This window comes from Euprymna scolopes, chromosome 43, assembly GCF_053919585.1.
Source record: "Euprymna scolopes isolate OS-2025 chromosome 43, ASM5391958v1, whole genome shotgun sequence".
Lineage (NCBI taxonomy): Eukaryota > Metazoa > Mollusca > Cephalopoda > Sepiida > Sepiolidae > Euprymna > Euprymna scolopes.
The window spans coordinates 27,126,499-27,139,944 of record NC_136524.1 but is presented as its reverse complement, the minus strand read 5'-3'; the positions used below and the strand labels follow the sequence as shown (position 1 = coordinate 27,139,944).

Sequence of the window (13,446 nt, the reverse complement as noted above, 5' to 3'; positions counted from 1 at the left end):
AATAAATCAAAATTCATCATTTTTATAACATAAAAGCGTGTATTTCAGTTAACAAATTCTACTTTGGTATTTTTGAAACTGAATTATTTAGTTTATTTTCGTTGCAACAGACTAAATACAAATCTTTCTAGACTGAGACAGCATTAAAGAAATTTGCTTAAACTGGTATATAGTCATAAAAAGGTGCTCAATATCCAGAGAATAGTTTCTCTTCGTATCACTTCTACCGAAATATCTGGTGGAGAGTTTGTAATGTACTTCTTGGGGGGGGAGGGGGGGCTACATTTTCGTGTTTTCATCAGTTCTTTTATTTTTTAAATTTTTTGTTGGGGTAATGAAAAACTGCTCAATATCCTTAGTAAAGCAGGTGTGTCCAAACCGAACATCATGTCAACCCTGGCAATGCTGGGTACCCATGCTAGTTTAAAGATAAAAATATAAGGATAATCTGGTACCAACCAAGCTAAATATTGCCTAAACTCCTAATGAGAGCTGGTGTGTCAATGTGATTATGTCATATATTCATTCTATGATCTTATATAAACAGATTTTGTTAGTTTGTTCAGTAACAATTTTTTAAATTTGCAGAATTTGTCTCATCTCAAAATATCAGATCTTAACTAATACTTATTAAGAGTAAATAATAAATTCACAAATACAGGACATGTCATGACAGAATATTGAAATCAAAACCTTAAATTTAAGGTTCCACTAATTGACGTATTCGGAATTTCTGGTTAAATAGAGCTTAAAATATTACCTTAAAATAATTATAACTTTGGCGTGACATTATAAATATATAATTCACATGTTCCAAAACATTAGCTTAATTTTTGGAGAGGTGGGGGTAGTATGCCATCTATTCTGTTTTATATCATAGTCCCAGGGTAAACACCTTTTTTTTCCTTGTTCTCAGGGTTCTCAAGTTAAATTGGTCAAAACGTGAAAAAATAATGAAGATGAGATATCCAAATAAAGATTCACAGCCGAAACGTGAAAATAACAACCAAGATGAGAATAGTTGTCTGAATAATCCAAATACCAAAGATTCACAAGTTTGACATAAAAATGCATCTGAAGAAGGTTGGAAGTTACATCGGCTGAAACGTTGTGAAAATAACAACCAAATGAGAATAGTAGTCTGAATAATCCAAATAATATAAAGATTCACAAGTTTGATATAAAAATGCATCTGAAGAAGGTTGGAAGTTACATCGGCTGAAACGTTGTGAAAATAACAACCAAGATGAAAATAGTTGTCTGAATAATCCAAATAACAAGGATTCACAAGTTTGATATAAAAATGCATCTGAAGAAGGTTGGAAGTTACATCGGCTTAAACGTTGTGAAAATAACAACCAAGATGAGAATAGTAGTCTGAATAATCCAAATACCAATGATTCACAAGTTTGACATAAAAATGCATCTGAAGAAGGTTGGAAGTTACATCGGCTGAAACGTTGTGAAAATAACAACCAAGATGAGAATAGTAGTCTGAATAATCCAAACAAAAAAAAAAATACATAAAACATAATTAGCAAAGGATCGTCTTACCTGATATCCACTCATTTTTTGTCTTCATATCTGAAACTTGAAGTTCATGGTTTTTCTGTGATGTATGCAAGATAAATCGGCAAGCTTTATCTACCGTCGGCTGAAATTAGAAGATTAAGCACATTAAATCACAGTTATTTGATACACCCTTATTCTCTGTGCATAAAACTAAACGAATTCCATGAACAAAGTTTTTCTAGAACTCTTATTGTTTGGTATACGGCATAATCACGTTGACACAGCAGTTCTCACCAGATCAATGAAGTTAAGCACCGTTGAGCCTGGCCAGTATCATTTAGGAGTGCTAGGCGCTGCATGTATCATACAGAATTTAGAAATTCCCAGGTTGGTATTTAATCCACTGGAAGAGATGCACCACCAGTCTTCATTAAGACATACATCTAGGAAAAGGAAAAATGATGTAAAAACCTGAAGTTTACTGTGCACTGTCCTGTAGCAGCCATTGCATCAACTGAGATTAGCAGTCATACCAAAAAATGTGGTTGGTTCTGCACAAAGCCTTTACCACTATATATTAGTTATCAAAAATGATTGCAGAAACACACATATTGCGATGTACTAAAAAAAAAAAAAAAAAAAAAAAAAAAAAATGGGGTTTTGATTTATAAAATTCAGTCACCCTCGCTCCTGGCCAAAACTGCTATTTTGTCCAAGTTCTTTTTTTTTTTTAATTAGTTTCTTTTTTCAACAAATGATTTTGATTAATAAAAAAATATAATTCTGCTTTGTTATTTGTTTATGATGATGGCAAAGGAAGAGAGCATTGCTTGGATTGGATTAGGTTGGGTCAAGTGTGTACACCAAAACAACTCCCATTCCGTCCAAGTAGTTTGCTGTGCACTTATTTTTTTAGAATTGATTTTGATAGCATCATCCAAGTTAAATAACCTGGACGAATTATTCCCATTGTTGTTTGGGTATGCTCGACCTTGCTATCCAACAGAACTACCTGTGTCAGACACAATACCATGGAGTTGCTTCCCAGCTGACTGTAATATGGCAGTTTTTAAATCTAATTATAATTTCCTGTTGAATCGTCCTCTTCAATAAATACTAGCCAAGTTCCATTATTACTGATCACTACCATGTTGTCTCGCCGGCCACCCAATAGTTATTAACCCTTATCCTCAAGTGGTCCTTAGGCCTTGATAAGCAGCGATCCCCCTCCAAACATTGTTTTTAAAATACACAATCAATTTCAGTAATTTACAGAAGTATAGGTAAGATTCAATGAAAGTTGTTACAATATGTAACAAATATTTTAAGATGAACAATGTATAATTTAAATAGTGTTAAAAGCTGGGAGTCGATTAATCTTTTAAAACAAGGCTATTTCCATTGCTTTTTTTTTTTAAATCTTTTTTTTTTTTGGGGGGGGGGATTAATTGCTTCAAAGTTTGAAAACTAGGCCCTTACACATTATAAGTGGATATCAAAGATGACTTTCCATGTGGTAGGGATATCTCCAGATAAGACCCTAATTTACCTTATATGTGCTTCCGGGTTGCACTAGCTTACACCACTGCATTTATATTTGCCCTCTATCGCCCCCACAACAGTGGGGTTACTATCTTTAAGAGCATATCGGAGAAAATTGACCACATCCAGGTCTGCTCATCCTTCGGCTAACATTCACATTTGCGGTGACTTCAATGTCCATAATGTGGAATGGCTGACCCACTCAAATAAAACCGATGATGAGGAGAGGTTTTGTCATGATTTTGCCATTGCCTATGACCTCACTCAGATTGTTCACAAACCCACCTGTGTGCCCGATACACCCGGTCAATATGCAAGCCTTCTAGACCTTTTCCTCACAACTTCCCCTGAGCTGTGATCATGTACAATTCTATCTCGTCTGGGATCCTCTGACCACTGTTGTATCAATTAAGATAAAAATGATATGTAATAAGTCATCAGGCGTACCTCTCCACCGTACTGTATATCGATACTCTATGGCTGACTGGGATAGCTTCCGTACATTCATATCTGACCTACATCTGCATTCCATGTTTAAAAAGGATGTGTTCTCTATAGTATCAGACCTGACCGAATGGTTAATTGTAGGCATAGACCGATTCATACCATCTAAAAAATTCCAGCAAAAACCTAATAGCCAGCCATGGTTTTCCCCTGAATGTGCTGCTGCCATCGTGCACAGAAATCACTTTTTCCATAGCTACCAATGTAATAGATGCATTGAGATTAAAGCTGCTTTCAGGACTGCCAGCGACCACTGTAAAAGAGTAATAAAACATGCAAGAGAGCTATATGCTCAGTCCATTAAATCCAAAGTAGCAGAGCAGCGGCTTAATTCCCACCAGTTCTGGCAAATAGCAAACAGGATCTTGAACAGAAGCGTGCGTTCTATCCCAACTATCATCAATGGACCTGAGGTCATCTTGTCAGCATCAGACAAGGCCAGACTATTTGCCAAGAATTTTGCAGCAAATTCTACCCTATGCGACAATGACCATCAACTCCCTGTATTTCCTCCTATAACAGACAACACGCTATGCAGCATACAAATATCTGTGTGTGAGGTCGCCAAGCTAATCAAGAACCTTGATTCCAGTAAAGCAACTGGCTCTGATGGCATTCCAGTTATAGTGCTGAAAAAGCTCCAACCAGAACTTGCCCCCATACTTCCAAAACTGTTTAAGCATTGCCTTAAGGAGAAGTGCTTTCCAACACTCTGGAGTTGTTGGAATCCATATTAAATAAAGTAGTCAACCACCTCAACAGAAACAACCTTCTTAGTGACACACAATATGGTTTCCGCTCTGCAAGATCTACAGCAGATGTGCTAATGGTTATATCACATAGGATTAGTGAATCTCTTGATTGTTTCCTTTCCAGGGAATTTGTTTCCTTTCCAGGGAATTGCTCTTGACATATCAAAGGCCTTCAATAAGGTATGGCATAAGGGCCTACTTCACAAGATTTCCAGCTACGGTATTACTGGAAATGTTTTCTCAATCATTAAATCATTTCTCTGATAGGTTCATAAGAGTAGTGGTTGATGGGCAGAAATCAGAGGCCCACAGTATTAATGCTGGAGTCCCTCAGGGGTCCATCCTGGGCCCAACTCTCTTCCTGATCTTCATCAATGATCTCCCAAAACACGTAATTAAATCATTTGTTGACATCTATGCCAACACATCAAAGGCCGTAAATGACAAAGTTCTCTCTAATTCTCTCTCCTCTGATCTTGAGCATGTGGTACAATGGGGGAAGAGGTGGCTGGTCACTTTTAATGCATCCAAAACCAAGCTTCTATCTTTACATCATCAACGCTCTGATCCCTATCTGGCATCAATTGAAATGGATGGCTCTCGTCTTGGGGAGGCTCCATGTTTTGACAAGCTTCTGGGTTTGACCTTTACTCCTGATCTGAAATGGAACACATACATCAAATCTGTTGCCAGGGACGCTGGGAAAATAGTGGGATTCTTCTACCGCTCCAGAAGATATCTCACTACTGATGCAATTCTCTATCTGTATAAAAGCCAAGTACGTCCAAGGATGGAGTACTGCTGCCACATCTGGAAAGGAGCTGCTAAAAACAGCCTATCCTGCCTTGACAGAGTACAAATAGACTTTGTGGTTTAGTGGGTGATGCCCTTTTCTCTTTCCTGCAACCTCTCTCCCACAGAAGAGACGTTGCGAGCCTGTCTTTGTTTTATTGTTATTTCCATGGCAGGTGCTCGTCTGAGCTCCAATCCCTCACCCCCCCCCTTGCCAATCTTTCACAAGAAACACCCGTCTGGCTGAAACTGTCAATAATTTTCCCCACTCTTTATCTGTGCCTAAAACCAAACGTAGATTCCATGAGCAAAGCTTCTTTCTTAGAACTGCACACCAGTGGAACTCTCTGCTGCTTACCTGTTTCCCACCTGACTACAACTTGGACGTCTTCAAGTCCAACATAAACAAACTCCTGACAAACCGCCCCCTTAAGACACTATCAAAACTCCCAATACTAATGATTACTGTACACACAATAACCCTCATCCCTGAGTGGCCTTGATAAGTGGTGATCCCCATGTAAAAAAAAAAAAAAAAAAAAAAAAAAAATCCAATAAAAAAAGAAATCAAAATGCATTTTAAGTAAAAAAACAAACATGTACTTACATGTCATTGTTGAAATTAATAAAAATTTCATAAATTCCCATAAATGATCAAGTATAAAATTTGCTAAAACTATTTTATACATGCACAAAAAAAAAAAAAAAAAAAAAAAAAACAGCACAGCATTTTCAATCTGTTTTAATTTCAAATAGCCAGACTAACTGAAACAAGGGAGATAAGTCAGTTTATCCTACAGAACAGAAGAAACATCACTTCATTATAATAGCGAAATTCGAAATATTAAATTTCAAGTAAAACCAATGGTACCTACTTGTCATGTAACAGTAATGAACATATCAAAAAATTATGAAAAACGATAAGGTAGAAAACTAATTATTAATGAAAACAAGTTTTCAAAGACAGTTAAGGAAAAGGAGTTTTGCTTAAAAAACAAAAAAACAAAACAGTTCAACCAAGGGAAGTAAATAAAGAAAAAAAAAAGTGGAAATATCAGTATTACTTATGTAAGGAAAAAGTGTAAGGAAAAATTCAAGATGGCGCCCGACTCTTTCTTTAACACGGTAAGATATCCTCAACACGGCACAAGAAGCAACAGCCACACAATTCCCCAGCCAACTCAATCGTCACTCACCCACGTCTTTCCCCTCACCCGCTTTTATCGTCGTTCTAGGCCGGCTAAATTTGCATATTCCGAGAATTCGTGTGACTTTGCGAGACATCATACTTTACAAAAGACGGCGGTCGCCATCTTGGTCTTTCTTTTCTATTTTTGGTCGGTAACGCTGAGCTGATCTCGAGGTAAGTCTTTTTCCCCTCATCCGTCTCTCCCACGTACCCACACAACACGCAAACACGCGGGCGCTTATCTCCTGGATGCACGTTACAACTTATTCAAACTTGTGCTGGCCAGAACACACCACAGAATTGGGTATATACCCCCTCCCCTGATTCTTATTCCAGTAACACACAATCTGAGAAATGTAATTAAAGAACTTACCACAACCAGACAGTCTTTGTTGATTTCTATAGACCCTTTTTGGTCTTTTAGATCTGATGCTGTATAGTAAGAAATGTATTTTGGTTTCAGTATAAAAAAACGTTCCTTCCAAGTTGCTATATGATTTCCTTTCTTTGACATGAAACCCTAAAATAAAAAAAAAACAAATTTTTTTTATTAACAAAAGTTCAGTATGCTGATAACATGCTTACCTGCCTATAACAGTGAAAATAAACAGCTACTACCACTTTTTTAACTTCAGGTCAAGATGATAAAATAGTTTAATCAAGTGAAAACAGATTGAAACATTGCAACTCTTGTAATCTATCTCTTGTTTTCACATTCCATGAGTGAGGTTTCTGATAAAAGGAGAAGAATTCTGGTTGTTTGCATGGCAACCGAGAATGCTAACATGCTTGCCAGTCGGTTTGCCTCAAACTCCACACTGGACCTAGCAAGCCACTCCCTCCCTGACTTTCCTTTGCAGATTGACCCACACTGGATGATCTGAAAATTACCCCTTCTCAGGTGCATGATATAAAAAGCATGTGAACCGGATTTCATCCTGGTTGTGCTTTTAAAAAATAAATAAATAAATAAAATAAATAAAAAATAAAAAATAAAAATACTCCGCTGAGGTTGCTCCAGTCCTTTCCAAATGCCTTAATTAATCTTGCTTTCCTGACTGCTGGAAAACTGCTCCTGTGGTACCAGTTTACAAGAATTCTGGTGAAAGAACAGATCCATTAAATTATCACCTTATTAGCCTCCTCCCACTTTCTGCCGAAATATTTGAGTTCATAATTAACCAAGCTCTAGTCCATCACTTTACAGATGCTAAACTTCTGACCAACCAACAACATGGATTTAGGCAAGCCCAGTCTACAGCAGATATCCTAACTAATCTTTGAACATATATACCATGCTCTGGATAAGATAGGGGAGGGCAGAGCAGAGCTCTAGATATATCTAAGGCTTTTGGCAGGGTATAGCACGATGGTCTTCTCAGGAAAATCAGATCATACGGTATCACTGGATGAATACTTAACATAATTAAATCTTAAATAAGAGAAGAATCCATATTGTCCTCGATGGTCATACAATGATATAAATATGGGTGTACCTCATGGGTACATCCTTGAACTTATTCCTAATATTCATAAATGACCTCCCTGATAAAATTGTCTCAGAGATGGGTATATTTACTGATGACATCACGCTCTATAACAGGCACGAGAGGAAAACAAATGAACACATATCTAAGGAAATGGCAGAAGCACTAGAGGAAGTGGAATGGGGACGAAAATGGATGGTCACATTCAATGCTGCCAAGACTAAGCTAGTTTCCTTCAATAATTACTAGAAACCTTCTCAATCACCAATAGCTGAAGATACATTACCTGAAAGTATTTCTTTCAAACTCCTCGGTTTAACGTTTACAGGAACAGGAGTTGAAACAGCTACATCGAGAGCAATGTCAGGGCCACTGCAAGGAAGGTGGGCTCTCTCTACCATACTAGAAATTTACTAACACCTGAAAGTATTCGGTACATCTATAAGGCCACCATTCGCCCATGTATGGAGTATTGCTGTCATATTTAGGCTGGTGCATCTGCTACTGGTCTCTTGCTTCTGGACATGGTTCAAAAGAGTCACCAACCTGATAGGTGATGAAATGTTGCATTCCACTGCCTGTTTCACAAGTATTTTGATGGTGGATGCTTTGATGAACTATAAGCCTGTGTACCCCCACAACATGAATACACCCCCCCCCCCCAATAAACAGCAAGATTCCACCCCTATAAAGTAGAGATCCCTAGATGTAAGAAAGCCTTCTTTAATAGTTGTTTCCCCAGAACTGCTAAACTTTGAAACTCCCTTCCGGGGTCCTGCTTTTCCCAACTGTACTGACATGCAGAAGTTCAAGTGTAATGTGAACAGACATCTTGCTGCACAACTCCATACATAGTAACCCCTGCAACTTATATTCCTGATAGTAGCCCCTACCACAAAGTTCACATTTTAAAACTGAAACTATTTTATGTTGCACATTCACCTTTTTTGAAACTGCTAAAACTGTAAGAAACGTGACATTGTTTTTTTTTCATGTTTCTGTAAATAAATATATTTTCAAAATAAACAGTTTGATAAAATATAACATTAACTTAAATAAAGTTATTTGAAACAAAGAAAAAAAAATTCTTTTTTATGGCACTGACATGAAATTGTTTTTTTCTTCAACATGTAAACACGATACAGGGAGCGAGAGAGGGAGGGAGGGAGCGAGAGAGGGAGCGAGAGAGAGGGAGCGAGAGAGAGGGAGGGAGCGAGAGAGAGGGAGGGAGCGAGAGAGAGGGAGGGAGCGAGAGAGAGGGAGGGAGCGAGAGAGAGGGAGGGAGCGAGAGAGAGGGAGGGAGCGAGAGAGAGGGAGGGAGCGAGAGAGAGGGAGGGAGCGAGATAGAGGGAGGGAGCGAGAGATAGAGGGAGGGAGCGAGAGATAGAGGGAGGGAGGGGAGATAGAGGGAGGGAGGGAGGGAGAGATAGAGGGAGGGAGGGAGGGAGAGGTAGAGGGAGGGAGGGAGAGGTAGAGGGAGGGAGGGAGAGGTAGAGGGAGGGAGGGAGAGGTAGAGGGAGGGAGGGAGAGGTAGAGGGAGGGAGGGAGAGGTAGAGGGAGGGAGGGAGAGGTAGAGGGAGGGAGGGAGAGGTAGAGGGAGGGAGGGAGAGGTAGAGGGAGGGGGAGAGGTAGAGGGAGGGAGAGGTAGAGGGAGGGAGAGGTAGAGGGAGGGAGAGGTAGAGGGAGGGAGAGGTAGAGGGAGGGAGAGGTAGAGGGAGGGAGAGGTAGAGGGAGGGAATACAAACTGACGTCATAAAATGTAAGAAAATGAACACAGCAATTTACTCAAAGGGCAAAAGTAGATATTGTGATGCCATGTGTTAATGGTACATTAGCGTTCGTTTAGCATGCTAAAATATAGGAATAGTCAGAGGTCAGCCAATCAGAATGTGTAGAATTAGTCTGGGGATACTTATTTTTGAATCGGAGAAGGGAAAGATTATGTTCTGTCTGAGTTTATGATCCAGTTTTGAAAGGTGCAAGCATAATATATGTATAATGCGTATATTTTCTCTAGCATTGACTGGGGGGTGGTAGGAGGTCTTGATATATAGAGGGAAAATTGGAACTACTTCCTCTAAAGGTGATTGCGATTGTGATGTTGCTCCTAGGATGTAATGTAAGATTTTATTATAACGACCAAATGTGTCTAAAATGACATTCTAAAGTTACATAAGGTAGTGGCTAATAGTCTAGACATAATAAATTTCTATGTTGCATCTATTGTTGCAAACCTACAGTACTTTGGTCCAGAGGGGAATTTCTGCAATCAAAATATTATATACGAAGATAAGAAAATATAAAAAAAATTCACATAAATTAAGTAGTTTTATTTTTATAAAGAAAGTCATTTTTAAGCAGTTAATGGGAATTACAACCTAAATCTTGTGAGTTTGAATTATTGTCGAATCATCTGCTTTTGTTTTTTTAGATAGATTTCAAAATGGTGAGCAAGACAGGCTCTCTTCGGTTAATCATAAAATTCAATATTCTTTACAAAAATAAAGCTACGTTATCAATTTGTGATTTTTTTTAATATTTTCTTTCAGTTGTGGGCATATACAGGGCTCTACGGACAAACTTATCTTTAGTTGACCTTTGACAACTAAATATTTTTGTTTACTAGCCAAACCCACATGATTTTTAGAACATAACATTTTAGTTCTGTAACGAGTTTGTACAATATAAAGATTTTTGTGTATTTTTTTATAAGTAATTCTAAATATACAACAAATTTTATGTTGATACTTGAAGGTATAAACATTCTAATTTCTTTAGATCCTTTTTTAACAGCCTTCATTAAAAGAAAAAAAGAGTATATTGTTCTGTTAAACTTATTCTCTAAATAATTTAATTTTGTTCATTCTATATTAAAAAAAAGTTGAAAAGATATTTTTCACTCATTAGTGAGCTTTGAAGATTGTCAGTGAAAGAAATATGATCGCCAAAAGATCAGTTTCATTATTTCTAGTCGCCATTTTGAAAAATCACTCGCAAATGCGACTGTTTCAATCGCAATGTAGAGCCCTGATATACATCAAATTTTTCCTTAGCTTTGTCTTTTAATATTGGGAGAATTCTAGACAAGAACAAAAATATGGGATTTCTAAATCCAATTTTTTTTCTCTTTAATCAAATCTCACATTGGTAATTAATTGGCTAAATCTACGACAAAAGATTTTTCTACACAAGATGTTTTTGGAATGTATGCCATGATAAAGTTAAAAATAAAACTAGTAGAGCAAATTTTAAAATTGACTTGGATGAATTTAGAAATAGTTAAATTGTAAAATATGTCTTGAAGATGTCTCAAGATCAGTCATTAGTGATGAATTGGTTTCACTTGTGTTTTGTCAACTCATTGGTCAGTAGTTGCACCATACGAGTCAATCTACATAAACACAGGGTTCTAGTCTCTTTCCAACTATTTTCTTCCACCATTGGATGCTTAGCAACGAAAGGTAATCACTCCATCTTCACTTCACCCACAACCATCTTTGACAAGATTCGACTGAATCATGATACAGAAAGTAGTTTATAGGCAGTTCCTTTTTTTTCAGGTTTTTCCCATCTTGGTTGACTGAACTAACATAACTGCAGTTCTCAGGCAAAAATCATTCCTTCCATCATGAAAAGAGCCAGGGTTAACAGACGATCTTTCTCAGATAAGTTCTTATGAAGGCACATATTCACAAAAACCTACTTGTTCTGTACATTTTCATTTTAAAAAAGTCTTAAAATAAAGAAAATGTTGAATATATAAATAATTGATTTTTTTTTTGATCATGTTGAAATATTTCCATAATATATATATATATATATATATATATATATATATATATATATTAGTAAAATGGTTGAAAAATAACTGAATCAGAAATTAAAATTTTACAGAATAAAAAAAAATTTAAAAAAAAAGACAATGTAGAAAAATATAAATGCGAGACCTTATGCTCCTCCTTCAACAAGAACTGCCGATCCCAACACTGTGCCATATTTTTCGTCTTAGTCTTTGTCTCTTCTGGTTCTCATTCTGGCCATGTCTTCATCTCGGACATTGGTGACTTCATAAGTATATAAAAAAAAAAATAACCCAAAACAAATTCCAATACATTCTATAGATGTCAGTTGGGTTCTGATTCCGTGTTTGACACCATTGTGGAAAATGACCCTCTAAATGCTAGGTCCACATCTTAGTTTTCCTTGAAGCCATGTTTGTCAATTGGTTGACTAATTCATATCCTAGTCAAGTCAGAGCCACAACCTGCCTTTAATTGTGGCCAACTGGACACCGTCAGCAACTGTTGAAAACTCAAGACAATCTGTAAATAGTGTCGTAAACTGTCATAAGACTCACACCCTTAAAACTGTAAACTACAGCATAATCATATTGGCATACCAGTTCCAATTAGATCACTTAAGTTAAGCAATGTTTATCTTGTCAGCAATAAAATGGGTGACTATTTGTGAATTCCAGGTGCTGCATGTGCTCTCTGCTTATCTTGGCATTGTTTCCAGTCATCCTGGACTTCTCCTTGCCACTGGACTCAAGCAGTGCCAATTCAGGAGAGATGTGGTTGGAGATTGTGCAACCCCTGCCTCACAATTATGCATGCAGCTACCCTTACAGGGCATATCCATTGTCTCTTGAGATTGAACAGAGGCTTTATCAAACTGAGTAAATTGACCTCTTTGTTCAGTTTTGTCCTATTACTGCTCCACCTTGATTAACAATCCTATTTTCAAACACTTGTGTGCCTTAGTGAAGCACCCCCCCTTCTCCTACTGACCTCATTTTCTATACTTTTGTTCTGATAATCAACTGCCCCCCCCTTTTTTTTTTAAATAGTTTTTCTTTTTTTTTTTATTTCCTAATACTTTGTGGGAATGGGGTTCATAGTGTCACATAAACAATATATTTAAATTTAATTTAGAAAAAATCATGCAATAGAAATTATTTTTTTAAACTTGAATGAAAATATTTTTGAAAAATTCTTACTTTTTTCATGACATCATTAATTATTTCTTCATGAACTTCATTAAGTCCCAAGGAAATTTCATCATCACGAAGTCTGCTGAGATACTGGCGTTCAAAAAGTGCTAATATTTTTGGGAATGGGAATGTGAGAGTACCGTTGTGTAACACATTCATCATAGAATTTTGGTCTGCTTGCTGACCAGTGACCAGCGCAAATCTTTCAAACAGTAATTCAATCTCATCTTTGTCCATCACCAGGGGTAAACTATAGTGTCCGTTCTCATCCACTTCGCATAAGAAATTAAATAGTTTCCATAAAATAAACGCGTCATTCAAATGTAACTTTTGCTGATTTGCAATTTCCCAGGCTTTGCATTTATAAAGCACCCAGCAGATCTCTTTGATTGTCTCTGCGTTTGGCGAAGTGTACAGAAGACTATCTGTAAAGAGTTCGGATTTCAACAGCTTTAGATATTCTTCGAAATTTAGCTGGCTTGAATCAGAGGTATCAAGTTTTTCTTCTGCTTTATTAAAGCCAAGAACGTTTCCCATGTTATTTGTCAAAACCTGTAAGGAAACAGAAAAAAATATTCAATCGATTTATACAAAGAAAAATAAAAAGCTGAAGTCAAATTTTTAAAACCTGGAGGTCACATCTTTCCTCAATGTGTACATCAGTTAAATGCAAAT

At 37.0% G+C, this 13,446-nt stretch overlaps 1 protein-coding gene across 4 annotated transcripts in view; it reads right to left on the bottom strand.

Moving 5' to 3' along the window:
• Window positions 1-13,446, bottom strand: part of LOC145268253 (differentially expressed in FDCP 6 homolog) — a 143,109-nt gene that overhangs the window by 43,858 nt on the left and 85,805 nt on the right. For all 4 annotated transcript variants that reach the window (XR_013864866.1, XR_013864867.1, XM_080123593.1 and 1 more), the window contains exons 2-4: window positions 12,778-13,323; window positions 6,665-6,811; window positions 1,555-1,654 (exon numbers count right to left, since the gene is read on the bottom strand). Coding sequence is in view for 2 of the 4 variants with exons in the window: in XM_080123593.1 (XP_079979719.1) it covers window positions 1,555-1,654; window positions 6,665-6,811; window positions 12,778-13,323 (793 nt within the window). In the remaining 2 variants the exon portion in view is untranslated. The remainder of the gene's footprint in view (window positions 1-1,554; window positions 1,655-6,664; window positions 6,812-12,777; window positions 13,324-13,446) is intronic.